The following is a 15,301-nucleotide window of genomic DNA, read 5'->3' on the forward strand; positions in this document are numbered from 1 at the left end:
TCATTTCAATGTAATTTTCTCCTGTTTACAGAATTCTATGAAGGTGATGTTCAAATGCCTCTGGAAAAACTGCGGGAAGGTGCTGAGCACTGCAGCAGGTATCCAGAAACACATACGGACCATTCATCTTGGGTAAGGCAACCCTCCCTTCAGGGCTTGATGTTTAGTCTCCACGAGTTCAATCTAGGGTCACCTGCACTCAGATATTATACACCACACTATGCCTTAAAAGTTCTGAACACAGGAATAGAGACTGGGCTTGCTTGGTCTTCCTAACCCCTATGGAGACGGCCACTCAGATAATATAGGCCAGTATGGCACAGTGGAAAGAATATGGATGTAACCTTGCAAAGCCTCCTCAATTTAGTTACCAAGTAACCTTAGGCAAGTCACTGCTCAGAGCCTCAGTTCCCTCTGAAAATTAGGCTAATAGTAATATCAGCCCAGCCAGGTCATGTGTAAGGAGTCAAAAATAAAATGGATGTGAGCGTGATTTGTAAAATATAAAATGCTAGCGTAGAGTAGGTTCCTTGGCCCCCCTGAAATTGTCAAATTCGATGTGCATTTTTCCCAATGGGGAATATTCATGACTTTGAGTCTTAAAAGCACATAGATAGCCAGAAAAGGGTTTAAGAACCACTGTGTCAATCGGCGCTGTGGTTTCTACTCTTATGACACCTGATGACTTGGCTCCTTCATTTTCTGTTGTTCAGATAAGCCCTTTATGTGTACGATCTATGCTTTTCCTTGGGTTATTTAAAAACCGTTTTTAAGGAAAGCGAACACGCAGTTTCCAGCAGCAGTGATAAGGAGTCACACTACAGGGGCAGTGGAGGTTCCTCAGTCTTGTCCTGTTGGCTCTGGGTCTTTCCTGCCCAGGAACATTGGACTCCGGAGGAGCTTGGGAGGCTGTAAGCCATAGCCAGTGTGTATAAGGCAAATCCAAATGCATGACCAAGTCCCCAAACGCTTGGACAAAGGAGTCCTTTCAATGAGATGAGTGTCGAGAAATAAACACTCCAGTCACTCGGCCAAGCAAGGGACAAATTTAGGAAATGCATCATCCATAAAAAAAGTGGTATTAAAAGAAAATAATAGTGGGCTCTCTACAGTAATTTTGCTGGTCTGTGCAGGTGGGCTCCTTCAGTGACTGTGGAGAGAAGCAGGAGTCTAGCTCACTTACTGATGTTTGGGGACACAGCCAGACCCTTCCAGAGAACAGCACACAGGAGGTTACCAAGCCCTGTGGGTGTGGTGCAGCAGGGCTGGGCTTCTGCTCCCCTCACCAGGGGGGTCGTGTCTACCTTTACCCTCCAAGAAATACCCCACCGAAACACCGCAGAACACCCTCACTCCTGTTCCTGAAGTCTCCAGGGAAGGAAATCCTCCAGTGTCTCCCCTCAAGCCTCATTGTCAGGACAACTCATCATGTAAATAGCTCCGAGTTATTTAAAGGTCTAGAAAAAACTTCCTGAAGCTATAATCAGGAGCTAGGGTATTTGTTTTAAAGTCCATCTGCCTAGAAAACTGAATCCTATTCGGTACCTCGAAGAAGTCCATGCCACATATATGTATTTATAGACTATAAGTGGCATCTCACGATTTTTCTTTGAGCTTCCGGGCTGCTCTCAAGGTGGGCAAAATTCAAAATGTAGCCACTAGTGTTTGCTTCCCTAGGATTCCTTTTACACTGTGCATTTTTTTAAAAAAAGATTTTACTTATTTATTTGACACAGAGAGAGAGAAAGAGCGAGAGCACAAGCAGGGGGAGAAGGAGGCTCTCCGCTGAGCAGGGAGCCAGACACAGGGCTCCATCTCAGGCCCCTGGGATCACGACCTGAGCTGAAGCCAAACACTTAACCAACTGAGCCACCCAGGTGCCCCTACACTGTGCTTTTTAAATTGTCTGGGTGCATCAGGATTCACAACCCTGCCAGCCACTGCACAGGGATGGGCCTGGGTTAGCAGAACTCCGAGGCCAGTCTGTGCATATGAAGCCTGAGGCCTGAGCTCTCTCATGAACTGGGAGAGGAAAATCACCTTTGCTTTCATCCATGAGCTCGATTATGGGATGTAGGATGATGGAACATTTTCAATGCATGTTGGCTGGCAGGGAAGGCAGGGGAGCCCCCGCCCCCAAAAATATGTATATCACATCTGCTATAGCTGCAGTGCCCGCCAAGAGTATAAGAAAAAAACACTGTTTTTCTCTTAAATCTCACTCCACTTTTGTACACCAGGGGCTGATCCTGATTTATCCCCATGTGGGACACACAATTTCCCCTAGGCCTGTGTGTCTATTAGTAGCACTCAGCAGTCAGTAGCCACTCGGCCTGCCCTTTACTGGAAAGGAAGTGGGGACAGGAATAGAACAGGCGCACATTCTTGGGTCCACTCTCTGGGGTCTTTAATGGTATGCTTGTCACAAAGCCAAGCCCTGCCAGACCTGGGAGAGCAGAGACACCTCCCCAGACGCCCCAGCCTGAGAGCTCCGGGGACATGGGACAAGGCTGGGAGAAGCCGCTGATTTGACCAAACAGAAAGGCCCACGAGACGGAGAGATTTTTTATATTAGGTTCTATATAGGGCTTGGGAGTAGGGGGGAAAAAAAAGTTTATTCCAAGTGAGTGATCTACTACTGCTGGATATGTTCATGAAATCTGGGGCTACCTCATGGAAGGGAGACGTACAGAGGCCACCTTATAAAGCCAGGTGGCTAGATGTGCACCATGTCTCTGGAAATTAAATCAAACACATCTTTTCTAAAGAGATTGATGGTTATTTTATTTTACTCAAAACTTTCTGTGGGAAAGTACAGTTGCCCATGTCTCATGGAGAACTCAGCACCACAAAGAGATTGCTCTGAGCAGTAGTAAACATGGAGGCCTTCTAACTCCAACTTCATTTTAATTCGATAAGCACTCGGTGCTTACTATACATGAGGCACGCCTCTACAGCCTCTACATTTATTGGCTTAATCCTCACAATAAGCAGGCACTATGATTATCCCCATTTTATCAGTGAAGAGCCCGAGGCACTGGGCCTGTCGGCTGCCACAGTCACACACACAGCTGGAAGGTGTCAGGATTTGAACCCAGGAAATCTGACTCCAGGATTAATGCTCAAGGACATCAGCTTCATCCATTCAACATTTAACAGGCACTTTGTGCCAGAAACATCGATGTGCGTGGAGTGACACAGAACGAACAAGATGTAGCCCAAGAGGCGCACAGTCTTAGGGAGGTGGCAAGGGTTTAAAAAAAAATTACAGAAATGTGCCAAATAATTAAATAAAGTGAATAAGAATTAATACTCTTCAAAGGGAGCTCAGACGATCTAGCAGTGAGGAGCCAAGTCCTGACTCCTAACCTTCATTCCCAAATTTGACTTCTGGGCACTTCCATCACCAGCCCCCCTCGCCCGGACAGTGGCTACGGCTCACCTGCACCAACAGCCTCCTTGCCAGCCTCCCCCTCTGGCTCTTGCCCTCTGTCCCCTATTCTCCAGACACTAGCCAGAGTGATCCTTCTAAAAAGTACCTTATAGTGTCGTCTGGGTGGTTCTGTTGGTTAAGCATCTGCCTTTGGCTCAGGTCGTGATTCCAGGGGTCCTGGGATTGAGTCCCATGTTGGGCTCCTTGCTCGGTGGGGAGTCCACTTCTCCGTCTTTCCTCCTCCTCCTCTCTGTGCTCTCTCTCTCTAATAAGTAAATAAATAATCTAAAAAAAAAATAAAATAAAAAGTACCTTATATTCCTCACAAGCCCTCTGGCTTCCATTACACTGAGAATGACATGCAGAGCCATTCCGTGGACTACACGGCCCTGTGCCATCTTGCATCTGCCTCTGTTCACCAGCCTGGTGCCCTGAGCACCAGCCACTGGCCTCTCTGCCCTGCGTGGAAAACACCAAACCTGCCCTCCCTAGGGCTATGTGCTGCTGGTGCGGGTTTTTCCTTCATGTCACTCATGCCCCCGATCAAATGTCACCACTTCAGTGAGACTTCCTCTGGACATTTCTCTTTAAAATAAATGCCCACCCTTCATCAGTTACCCTGCTAAAGGATGCTAAATCTGTTTTAATTTTTCTTTCTGGGATATGTCCCTACTTGACATATTAAATATGCATTTCTTTGTGGGTTTCCTGTCTGCATCCCCCACTAGGATGTAAATCCCATCACAATTTAAATATATAAATAAGGGCAGCCTGGGTGGCTCAGCGGTTTAGCTCCGCCTTCAGTCCAGGACATGATCCTGGAGAACCGAGATCAAGTCTCACGTTGGGCTCCCGGCATGGAGCCTGCTTCTCTCTCTGCCTATGTCTCTCTCTCTCTCTCTCTCTCTCTCTCTCTCTGTGTGTGTGTGTGTGTGTGTGCTCTCATGAATAAATAAATAAAATCTTTAAAAAAAGTTTAAAAATAAATAATGTAAAAATGTAAAGTATAAATAAATATATAAATTCATTATAATCTCTGCTTTGTTCATCATGCTATCAGGAGACCCTAGAAAAGTGCCTGGGTGTAATAGGCTCTCAGTAACTTATTGCTGAATAACTGATTGGTTAAATAAATTGTTTTAAGAGGTCAAGGAAGGCTTCCCTGCAAGTGGACAGTGGAGTTGAGTGTTGCAGGATAAGTCAGAGTTTGCCAGACAGACCAGACAGGGGAAAAGCATTCCAGACAGAGGGAAGAGAAAGTGCAAGATTTCGGGGCAAGAAGGCAGACTGGGTTCGTGTCATCATGTTTTGCTCTCTTTTGCCCCAGGCGTGTTGGGGATTCCGACTACAGTGATGGAGAAGAGGACTTTTACTACACTGAGATCAAGCTCAACACAGACTCAGTGGCAGATGGACTGAGCAGCCTGGCCCCGGTGTCACCTTCTCAGTCCCTGGCTTCACCTCCCACTTTCCCCATCCCAGATTCAAGCCGAACAGAAACTCCTTGTGCCAAAACTGAGACTAAATTGATGACACCCTTGAGCCGCTCAGCTCCCACCACCCTCTACCTCGTGCACACCGACCATGCTTACCAGGTGACTTGCAAAGGACCTTGGGGGTAACCACTCTGACCCCCCACCAAAAGCAATAGCATTCTGCTTTTGCACTGGAAAGGGTGCAAAAACAGCATCACACAAGTAGGCTAATAGCTGAGTTCTTTTTTTCTTTTTCTCCTTTTAAAGTTCAGACCTCACACAGATGGGGCTCTGGGGGTCCTTGGACTCCCCAATATTGACTAAAGATCCAACCCCTTAGAGGTTGTCATAGGACTCAAAATCCTTAATATTGTAAAGATCTCACAATTGTGCCTGGCCCACGATCTAAGTATCTGTTAAATAAAAAAATATAAGTGAAAAAGTGAGCACCGAAAGCTTTGGCACAATGACATAACCGCACTGTGTCCCAACTCTGGGACTTCATGCCCTGTCTTCTGAATTGGTAACTAACCCTCACAGATCAGAGCAGTGATGATCAGTGTTCCCCAAATAGCAGTGTCAACATCACCTAGGAACTTGTCAGAAATGTAAACTCTTGGGGCAGCCCCAGACCTTTTGGGCAGGAGGGAGGGCTGGGGGTCCAGCAGTCTGCATTGTGACAGACCCTCCAGGTGATCTGCTTCACTCTAAAGTCCCAAAAGACCTTACAGACAAATCCTGCAAATAGGACACAGCTAAAGCTCTTCTGTCCCCCCAGCATTTATTAACTCTTTTAAATGTTGATTTGTTTTAATGACATATCAAAACATTCAATTTTAAGAAAGCTTTTTTCCCCAGAATTCTCAACTACTCTGTACAACCTAAAAAGAAAAAAAAAAAAAAACTCCTGTCCATATTTGTAATTGTGTTCTCCCACCCTGGTTTTATAAACATTTTCCATATAACTGACTAGTTTTCAGTTAAATCGAAACACCAAGTTGTTTTAGTCATTCTCTTACCGTTAGCTCTCTCCTCTTTAATCTCTCCAGTTTTTCCACTATCATTAATAACTCTACTACGAACACCTCCATGCCAGTAGCTTTTGTTTTTTTCCCTTTGAATTCCCAGAAGAATAATTATTGAGTCACAGGATATAACATGAACAGCTTATGGCTCTTGCTATGTATTGCCAAAATATTTTCCAGTGGTGCCAGTTATAAAACCACTGTCACGAGCAACTACATCTATAATTAGAAAAACTAAACCTGTAGAAGTACCCAGCCACTGATTTAATAGGCTTACAGTCAAGAGCAATGGAATAGAGCTAATTATTAAATTAGTTGATGCAATAAATTTCATTCCTGACTCTTGTTATGTTGGTCAAAAAGAATACTTAATTTCTTTGTTTTTGTTTGTCAGTGTTGTATTCAGAACACTGGTTTGAAATCATGGGCCTGAACCAATTTCAACTATTTTGCTCATCTATATGAGAGTTGGAACATGCACGAGGTGATCTAAAAGGTCCTTCCCAAACCATGTATTCATAATATTGGGATTATTCTATTTATAGACATTATGAATGTTCAGCATCAAAAGTATTAAAAACACAAGCAAATGAAGAAAATTCATCCCTGAACCGCAACAACAAGAAAGCTCCTTGGTTAATATTTTTTGTATGTCCTTCAAGACTTTGTTCGATGTATATATAGTCATTTTTAAAAAAGTAATTTACCATAGTACTGTTTTTCTTGTGCTTTGTTTTTGCCATTTAATATATCATGAACATTTTCCCATGCCAACAAGTATTCTTCAACAGCATCAGTCTGTGGGTATATCATGACTTACGTACCTACATCCCTATTATTGGACACTTGCATTTCCAGGGGTTTTTTTTACATAATACATAGTTCTGCAATGAACATCTTTATATCCATTTCGTTAGAATGAATTCTAAAAGTGGCATAGCTAATATACAAAATACTAAGAATTTTGATATATATTGCCAAATTACCCTCCCCAAATGTTGTACCAATTTACACACCCAGCATCCCTGTAAAGTTGTTTATTTCCCAATTTGATGGTGAGGCATAGTGTTTTACACACAAATAGGCCTATGTCCTAAAATAGGTACATGTACATATAATAAAATTTCTTTTCAGAAATCAGCAAAAAACCTGCTCTTATTCATTAGATTACTAAGATTTATAAAAAGCTTATTTCTAGCTATTCTCTTCAGCTATGTTTAATCTCCTGTTGGAGAATTAGTCTAAGTTATTAATACAGCTGAAACCATTTTGGGGCCCTACTTTGGCAATGATAGCTTAGGACTGTGAGGAGAAATGTTGTTTCATAACAATGTTCTCTGTTTTCTGTGGGACAGGCCACACCCCCCGTGACCATTCCAGGATCGGCCAAGTTCACCCCCAACGGCAGCAGCTTCAGCATTTCTTGGCAGTCTCCTCCAGTTACCTTCACAGGCATTCCAGTAAGTAGAAAAACAAAAAGCCAGAAATCTGGTCAAAGCCAAACATAAATTTAGAGAACAAATTATAAAAACATGCAAGAGAAAGGCAAAACTCAGAATACCAGAAGTAGTATTCCTTAAGTGATACTTGTACACTCCCCAGCATGTATTTCATGGTCCAGCCCAGCCCAGCTTGTCTGTGGTAAAAGGTGTTACGACTGGCATTTTAGAAAACCAGGAGAGGTGCAGCTGCTGATAAACAACTTGTTAGAAATGTGTCAAGAGCGTTTGTGTCCGTGGTGTATCTGTATGCTTCCAAAAGGCTTTATAGAATTACTGGCTGAACTCAGACGCTGAACGTAAAAGAAAAAGATCCTGTACACACATGATATTTATTGTTATGAGTAACTTTATAAAATTTATGACTTTGAAATTATTGTTTGTGGGTATGTCATTTTGAAAGGTTCAAAAAAAAAAAAAAAAACGAAATCACTTTTTTTTCCAAAGCTTGAGTAATCCATGCTGATGGGTACTCTGAAAATAAAGAGTGCTGAACTATGCAATCAGGTTTAAGTGGTATATAAGAATTGATTTGACATAGTAAATGATTGCTGTCTGATAAATCGCCATGAATTAACTTGATTCCTAACCATTCATTTAAAATTATATGGGGTCTTTTGTAGCTTATCACAGAATATCCACAGACCTAACACTATTGATGCCCACAGTGGTTTATAACTCCTGATAAGGTTCACAAAGTGGCTTATGATAACAGACATTATCCTTATTTTCTCCTCTCCACCGCTCTCCCCAAGGACCTCACAAAAGCTTCTTATTGTCAACCACTGGCAACTTCTAGAGGTTTCCAGAAAATACTAAGCCCTCCTACCAGGCTGATAAAACTGAAAGCAGCTCAATCAATTATGCTGTGCCCTGTCGATGAATATTTATTAAATTCCCTAGGAGAATAGCCAACAATAAAAAGTATCCTGCTGGCAGCAATTTGGGGAATTTGTGGCTTCCAGAAAATACTCTTGGAATTTGATTTTTTAAATAATAATCAAGGATCTGGAGTAATTATGAAAGTCACCCACTTCACGAAATAGTAATAATGGCTGGCTACTCTGAAAGAGCAAGAATGCAAGGAGAGATCTTGTTAGCAGATATTAGAAGAGAACACACAGGTATCAGTTTTGCTTCTGGCAAGAACAATGATCAACTGAGGAAGGTGTCAGAGGTTAACAATCAGTCCTTTGGGAGACTTCTCTTTATTTTTTGAGGGGTAGACATAAAAAGACCCAGAGTGGCTTTCAATATCACATTTGAGACAACCCTTCTAACCTAGAAAGACAGCTACAAATACAGAATTATAAAGACCCACTATTCTGAATCCTGTTAATTCCTTTGATTTGAGAAGAATTTTTAAGAGCATATACCATATTGCTCACCTGGGGTACAAACAAGTGTAGCAAGTGGCTGGAACAGCCCAGTTTAGACGTCTTTTCAGGTAACCTCTGTGACCAACCAAAATGGAGTTTCTTTCCCTTTTGCTTTATTAATTAAATCACCTCCTTCTGAAGTGTAGAGAAACCCCCGAGTGGTTTATGACTAGCTACATGTCCTCTAAAGTTCTCAAATGTTTTACACAGTAAGTGACCAGCCAGGATACCTTCTATTGTTTGTTTTCCAGCAGCAAGATTTTAATGTTCTTCTCTGCTGTGGACACTGTGTGTATCTCTACCCTCATCTCAGTGTGTTAGATTTTTCAAAGTCCCTAATTTCATTAGTTACCAGGGACAGTCCAGACAAGAGCTTTGACAGCACGTGTATAGAGTGGCTGGTTAAGTAGGTATCCCACTAAAATCCTCATGTAGTTTGTAGTGTAGTCTTTCGCCACAGAATCCTCAGTCTATCTGGTTGTGTAATGTTTCCGCCAACACTTTAGACTGTTTTAGCAGCCATTCCTATTTCAAACTAAAGACAAGGGGAGCGGATGCTATTTTCCCAGGCTTTGTTTTCACCCTAGAGAGAAGGCTCACAATTAAAAATGTTCTGAAGTTGCTATACTATCAAGGCTTTAAAAAAAAAAAAAAAAAAAAAGTAGGTGCTTACTGTTTGCCTCCTTCTGGTGGGGGATCGTACAACGCCACACCACGTAAGCACAGGACTGGCCCACGTCCACTGACTGGGTGCCAGCAACAGTTCCTGAATTCTCCAGGAATGCAGTCCCTGCCCCTAGGAGACGGAGAGCCAGGTCAAATCTAAAGGCATATGAATTCCTACTTTCTAACTCAGTGTAATAGGGCTTTCAGACAGAAGCTCTAAACATTTCCAATGCTAATGAATTAGTATTAGTGATGGCCTCAACTGTATCCAAACGGAAGAACAAAGCAATTCCCATTTTATGAAATGCTCTTTAAAGAACACGTTTCTCTTTGTACTCCAAAACAAATACCCTGAGGCTGTCAACCCCATTTAAGTTTTGCTTTTTTCCCCCACATCTTGGAGACCTGGTATTGAGGAGGGGATGCTTTTATACGCTTCCTAGAGAATGGAAATAATCTCCTTCTGAGAAATCCCAAGGTTTGCAGGATTTTATTTATTCATTTGCCTGCACAAGATTTCCTGAACATCAGGCTTTAATAAGTTCCCTGGGTAAGACCTCTTCCCAGAGGTGTGGAGTGGTGAAGGCTGTTCTGCATAGTTACAAATGTAACTGGACGCTCAGTCTTTTCTAGCCGAAGGCCATGGACAGAAGGGTGGGGAGAAGACCCCTCATTAATTACAGCAATCTTTGAGCTGTTTTTCCCGGATGACCCCATCTTTTCTTCTAATTATCTACATTCTTTTCTCTGTCTTTTCTTGACAGAAAGCTGAGCTCTTCACCTTGTATGAGTCTGCTCATACTGCCATAACATAATACCATAGACCGGATGGCTTTAAACAACCAAAATGTATCTTCTCACAGTTTTGGAGGCTAGAAGTCCCAGATCTGGGTGCTGGCTAGTTCAGGTCCTGGTGAGAGCTCTTTTCATGGCTGGTAGAGAGCCACCTTCTCACTGTGTCTTTATGTGGCCTTTTCTGTTGGTGGAGGTGAGGGAGGGGGTGTAGGGGGAGGATGGAGAGAGAGCCCTTTGGTATCTCTTCTTTTAAGGACACTAATCCTATAGGATCAGAGTCCCAGCCTTTTAACATTATTTATCCTTAATTATTTCCTTAAAGGCCCTGTTTCCAAATATAACCACATTAGGGATGACCGTGTCAATGTATGAATCGGGGCTAACACGAACGTGCGGTCTATAATGAGCCCATGCAACCAAGAGCAAACTGACATGCCATCCAAGGGCCATTCCAGGAAGCTTCAGGCTGGAGGGAGGGTCTCCAAACCTAAAATAGCAGTCCTTGATGATGAGATGTTTGGCTGGGTTGCTTTTTATGTTTTTTTTTTTTTTTAACCTCAAAGGAAAATTCAGAATGGTATATTAAAAGAGATTACCACCAAGACAAGGATCTGTTTTTTCCACTTGAGAGATAGAACATCACAAAGAAAAGAAATGTCCCTGATATATTTACAGAAGGACACAACATTCTTACTGCTTTGGTATGAGGCTCAGATGCAAAATCCTGGCTCTGCCATTGAACAAACTTTGACATCTAGCCAGTCTCATGACCTCTCTTAAGCAATGCCCTCCACTTGAGTCTACCTCAGAGAGGTGTATTGTTGAGCACAGTGCCTAGCACTGGCTCACAGTACAGAACATTATTGCTGCCTGTGAGGCATCTCATTGCTGTTTAATACAGGGCTCAGAAGAAGTGTATTCTATTTAAGATTGACTGGTATATGACCTATATACTCAGCATGGGGGAGAAATCAGCCATGATCTTTGCAGAATAAAGTTCTTTAAACTCAGAATGCCTGGGTGGCTCAGTGGTTGAACATCTCCCTTTTGTTCAGGTCATGATCCCGGGGTCCTGGGATCGAGTCCCACATCAGGCTCCCCCCCTCAGGGAGCCTGCTTCTCCCTCTGCCTGTGTCTTTGCCTCTCTCTGTGTGACTCTCTTGAATAAATAAAATCTTAATAAATAAATAAAACTAATAAAAAATTTTTAAAAAGGAAAGAAAAAAACAGTCTAATAAAGATTGAAATGTGGAGGCCACCGGGAGAGATAGCCAACATAATGCTGCACGGGGCTTTATTTTAGGGCGCACCGTATTTCCATCAGCTACATGGCACGATTGAAGAATGGAAAGAGCAGGGCCTTGCATCATTCCGAACTAGTTCCAAGGTCAGCTGGTACGAGACAGACTGTGTTCAAGCACTGGCCCCACCACTTACTGTGTGGCAACTTGACCGAACTTCTCCACTCCCTTATCGAGAAAGTGGACGTGATGGCCGTACTACTTATCCTAGGGTCGTGGTGAAGATGAAAGTAGATAGCACTCAAAGGCACTTAGTGTAACAAGCCCTCGGTAAATTACTACTACTGCTACTTATAACTCCGGGATGCTGTGCAGGCCACCTCCCGGCTCGAGGTCTGAATTATCTTATCTACAAAATGCAGATAACAGCACTTCACTTGCAGGGGTTTCTTGAGGATTAAATGAAATCATATATAAACTCAGGCAGCCTGCCTTTCCCATTTGCAAGCGCTAAATAAATGTCCGTTCCCTATCCTGGCTCCCCATTTCTCTCCCCCCCCACGCCCCGCCCCCCCCCCCCCCCCCCCACTAAACCGTGATTGTTTTGCTATTAGAAGTCTCCAGGAAAGCTCACAAGTTAGGTCAGATTGGTCCTCACACAGAACTGAGCCCCAGGCCAAGGTGGGAAGTAGGTCCTGGCTTCTGCTGTGTTGGACCCAGCAAAACCTGGGGCTGCAGTGGAATGGGATGGGGTGCAGGGGGGTTGCTGGTATTGGACAGGACCCTGCACGCAGCCCCTAAACGCCTGAGTTCAGAAGGCCATTAGCAGGAATAAAGCCTGGAGGCAGGGGTTATTTTTGTGGTCAGCCCCTGTGGCTCAAACGGTGTTTTTGGAATCTTCAAAAGCCTGATCCTCACTCCTTCCTCGAACCAAGCGCATTACCAGTTTTCCCATTTCAGTAAATGGCACCACCAGCCCTCCAGCTGCTCAGGCCCGAAGCTAGGATTCAACCTTGACTCCCCTTGATCCATCCTTGATTCTTCTAAAGATGTGTCTTCATTTTTTTCCCATCCTTCCGTGTGTCCCAGACCCTTCCATGATTCTGCTATGGGCCCAGCCCCTTCCTACCACCACTGCCACACCCCCGTCTAGATGGCCGGCACATCTTTCCCCCCAAAATAGTGCAAGAGCCTCTTAACCCGACTGCCAGGGCTCCTCTCCAGGCTGTCTCCAGTGCATTCTCTAAGGAGCCAAAGGGATCTTTTGAAAGCATTAATCAGATGTCTCACTTTAAACTCTCCAATGGCTTCCTTGGCACCTGGAACAACAGCCAAGTCCAATTTCCCCATCACAACCAGGAGGCATAACCTGAATCTATCACCTCTTGTCTTCCTACCCCAACCTCCACAAGCGTCTTCTGGCCCCATTGGCACTGTGCACCTCAGAGGCCTCTGTCATTGCTTCCCTCTTCTCCAGAGCACCCTAAAGATAAAAGGCAACCCCTCGGGGCAAGGGGGCCTTCTCACCAGCCAAAATAAATAAGTGTCCTCTCCCTCGATGAGGCTTTGCCTATTGGCCTATTTTATTTTCTTCAGGCACTTATCACTAAAACGATCTTATTTGTTTGTATTTGTTGTCTGTCTCCCCACTCGAATGTCTGCTCCATGAGAACAGAGACTTGGTGTTGTTCACAGCTGTGTGAACAGTAGTACCTGGTGCATAGTAAGAACTTCGTAAATATTTGTCGAATGAAGAACACCCTATCATCTCATATCCCCCCACATAAAAGAGGTGTGGCAATTTTGCACAATTTAGAACCTTCCACATTATCCCCAGCTGATGGAAGTAGTGTCACTGTCATGTCAACTAAACTTCTGGTTCTCTCACTAAATAAGGCAGTATTTTTGGGAATTTGTGAATTTTATAATAATTTGTAGGTGTTTTTTTTTAATTGTCTTGACCATTTAAAACAATTCATATGAGCACATTCTAGATGACTACAGTGGCTGTGAACACCTGGAGCATTCGCGCCCTCTGGTTTGCTGTTACACACTCTGGTCAGAGGTGGGACACAGGGTAGGTGTGGGGGATGGGAGGAGGGGGACATTCTGCTCCCAGAAAGACCTACATATCTATCCACATCAAATGCATATAGTGAACTCCAAAGCTTTTATTTTTAAAAAAGTTACATATTATCTCACCCCTGGCCCTCAGGCCTACCCAGCTTTAGCAAAAAGTAAAGACCAATGGTACAGAATAATTCAGAATCATGGCAACAGTGGTTTAAAATGCTAGGTTTTTACTAAGTTTTTAAATTAACATCTAGGAAGATAACACTGATGTATATTTCTTTGAATTGAAAGAAAAGAAAAAATGGTAGCACCTGTCCTAGAGAAATTCAATTCTATAACTATGCCTTAGGAATGTTCCCATGACTGTTAATTGGTCATGGTTCTTCCATGGCCATGTTGGCTTCTACATAATTAAGTTGCTAAATTCATTAAATGTCTGTTCTTCTATATATGGCAATGCTATATATTTCCTTGAAATATAATTTCTTCTTATAAAAATTTGTTTTTTTAGCTGTTGAGAATTCCAGGTGCTGGGACAATATTTAGTATTATGAGAGCAGGTGATGTGAAGGGACTGATAAGAAATGTAAGAGGAATCAAGAGCAAGGTGCCCTCGTGTTATTATGACTGAGAGACAGAGGTATAATGTGGTCAGGCACATGCTCTGGCACCAGAAGAGGTCACTACAGGGCTAGCTCTGCTGTTACAAGTTCCCTGACCTTGGCCAAGTTATCTAACCTCCCCATGCCTTGGTTTCCTCATCTATAAAGTGAGGAAAAGGGACACTTGGGTGGTTCAGCAGTTGAGCATCTGCCTTCAGCTCAGGGCGTGATCCTGGGGTCTGGGATCGAGTCCCACATCAGGCTCCTTGCAGGGAGCCTGCTTCTCCCTCTCCCCATGTCTCTGCCCCTCTCTCTGTGCCTCTCATGAATGAATAAAACCTTTAAAAAAAAGAAGAAGTGGGAACAAGAATGATACTTACCACGTGGGGGAGTTGTGACAATTACAGCTATTGTCAGTGAACCTGGCACATAGCGGGTGGATGACATCTGTTCTTGATTTGCTTGGACTCTTTGCTTGTAGCCTTTATCCCTGTTTGGACCTGACCCTCTGCTGTGTGGATGTCTTATGCAAGAAGCCATTTATTCAGGGGCTGACAATGATCTCGTAGAGCAAACAGAAGGCCAAGGTCCATGTTGTTTCATTGGCATTGACTGCCCATATAATTTTAGATGACTCTCTTAACCTCTCTAGGTATTTGTCTTTTTTAAAAGGTAGATCATGAGGCTTAGTATAAGCGAGATGCTACTTTAAGGTTTGGAATGTTATTCGAGTGAAATTATGTCACTGTGGGAAACAACCTGGAATACACACGTGAAGTCATGAAGATTTTTTAAGTATTAATTGTTACCGAGTCTTTTCTGTTTGGGGGGTTGGGGGCGAGGGGCGTTTACATCCTGCCATGAGCATCACCCTATCTGTGTGAACCTACGTCTTTGTGAAGGTGGCACTTCCTCTACGTGTCTGATGTTGACTATTGCCCATGTGGCAAAGGCTAACTAAATGCATGATGAGGAGAACCCGCCCCGTCAACTTTTTTTCCCTGTACTTACCAGGTGTCACCAACACATAACCATCCGGTGGGCACAGGAGAGCAGAGGCAGCACACTCACACAGTCTTGTCCTCCCCACCCAGGGGGACCGTCAGCCTGAGG

At 43.5% G+C, this 15,301-nt stretch overlaps 2 protein-coding genes across 7 annotated transcripts in view; one reads left to right on the plus strand and one right to left on the minus strand.

Moving 5' to 3' along the window:
- ZNF704 (zinc finger protein 704) overlaps positions 1–15,301 on the plus strand; it is a 253,690-nt gene that overhangs the window by 204,083 nt on the left and 34,306 nt on the right. For 2 of the 4 annotated variants that reach the window (XM_077876458.1, XM_077876457.1), the window contains exons 5-8: positions 32–132; positions 4,761–5,028; positions 7,289–7,393; positions 15,203–15,300. In XM_077876458.1, coding sequence (XP_077732584.1) covers positions 32–132; positions 4,761–5,028; positions 7,289–7,393; positions 15,203–15,300 — 572 coding nt within the window. Of the gene's footprint in view, positions 1–31; positions 133–1,133; positions 1,389–4,760; positions 5,029–7,288; positions 7,394–11,575; positions 11,844–15,202; position 15,301 lie in introns of those variants that run through there. The other 2 variants (XM_077876456.1, XM_077876460.1) reach the window with 2 other exon arrangements.
- Positions 1–15,301, minus strand: part of LOC144300439 (uncharacterized) — a 97,470-nt gene that overhangs the window by 7,781 nt on the left and 74,388 nt on the right. For 2 of the 3 annotated variants that reach the window (XM_077876462.1, XM_077876463.1), the window contains exons 3-4: positions 9,485–9,607; positions 3,540–3,698 (exon numbers count right to left, since the gene is read on the minus strand). In XM_077876462.1, coding sequence (XP_077732588.1) covers positions 3,589–3,698; positions 9,485–9,607 — 233 coding nt within the window. In that variant the 3' untranslated portion in view covers positions 3,540–3,588. Of the gene's footprint in view, positions 1–3,539; positions 3,699–6,648; positions 7,378–9,484; positions 9,608–15,301 lie in introns of those variants that run through there. The other variant, XR_013367064.1, reaches the window with a different exon arrangement.

This window comes from Canis aureus, chromosome 28 (genome assembly GCF_053574225.1).
Source record: "Canis aureus isolate CA01 chromosome 28, VMU_Caureus_v.1.0, whole genome shotgun sequence".
NCBI lineage: Eukaryota > Metazoa > Chordata > Mammalia > Carnivora > Canidae > Canis > Canis aureus.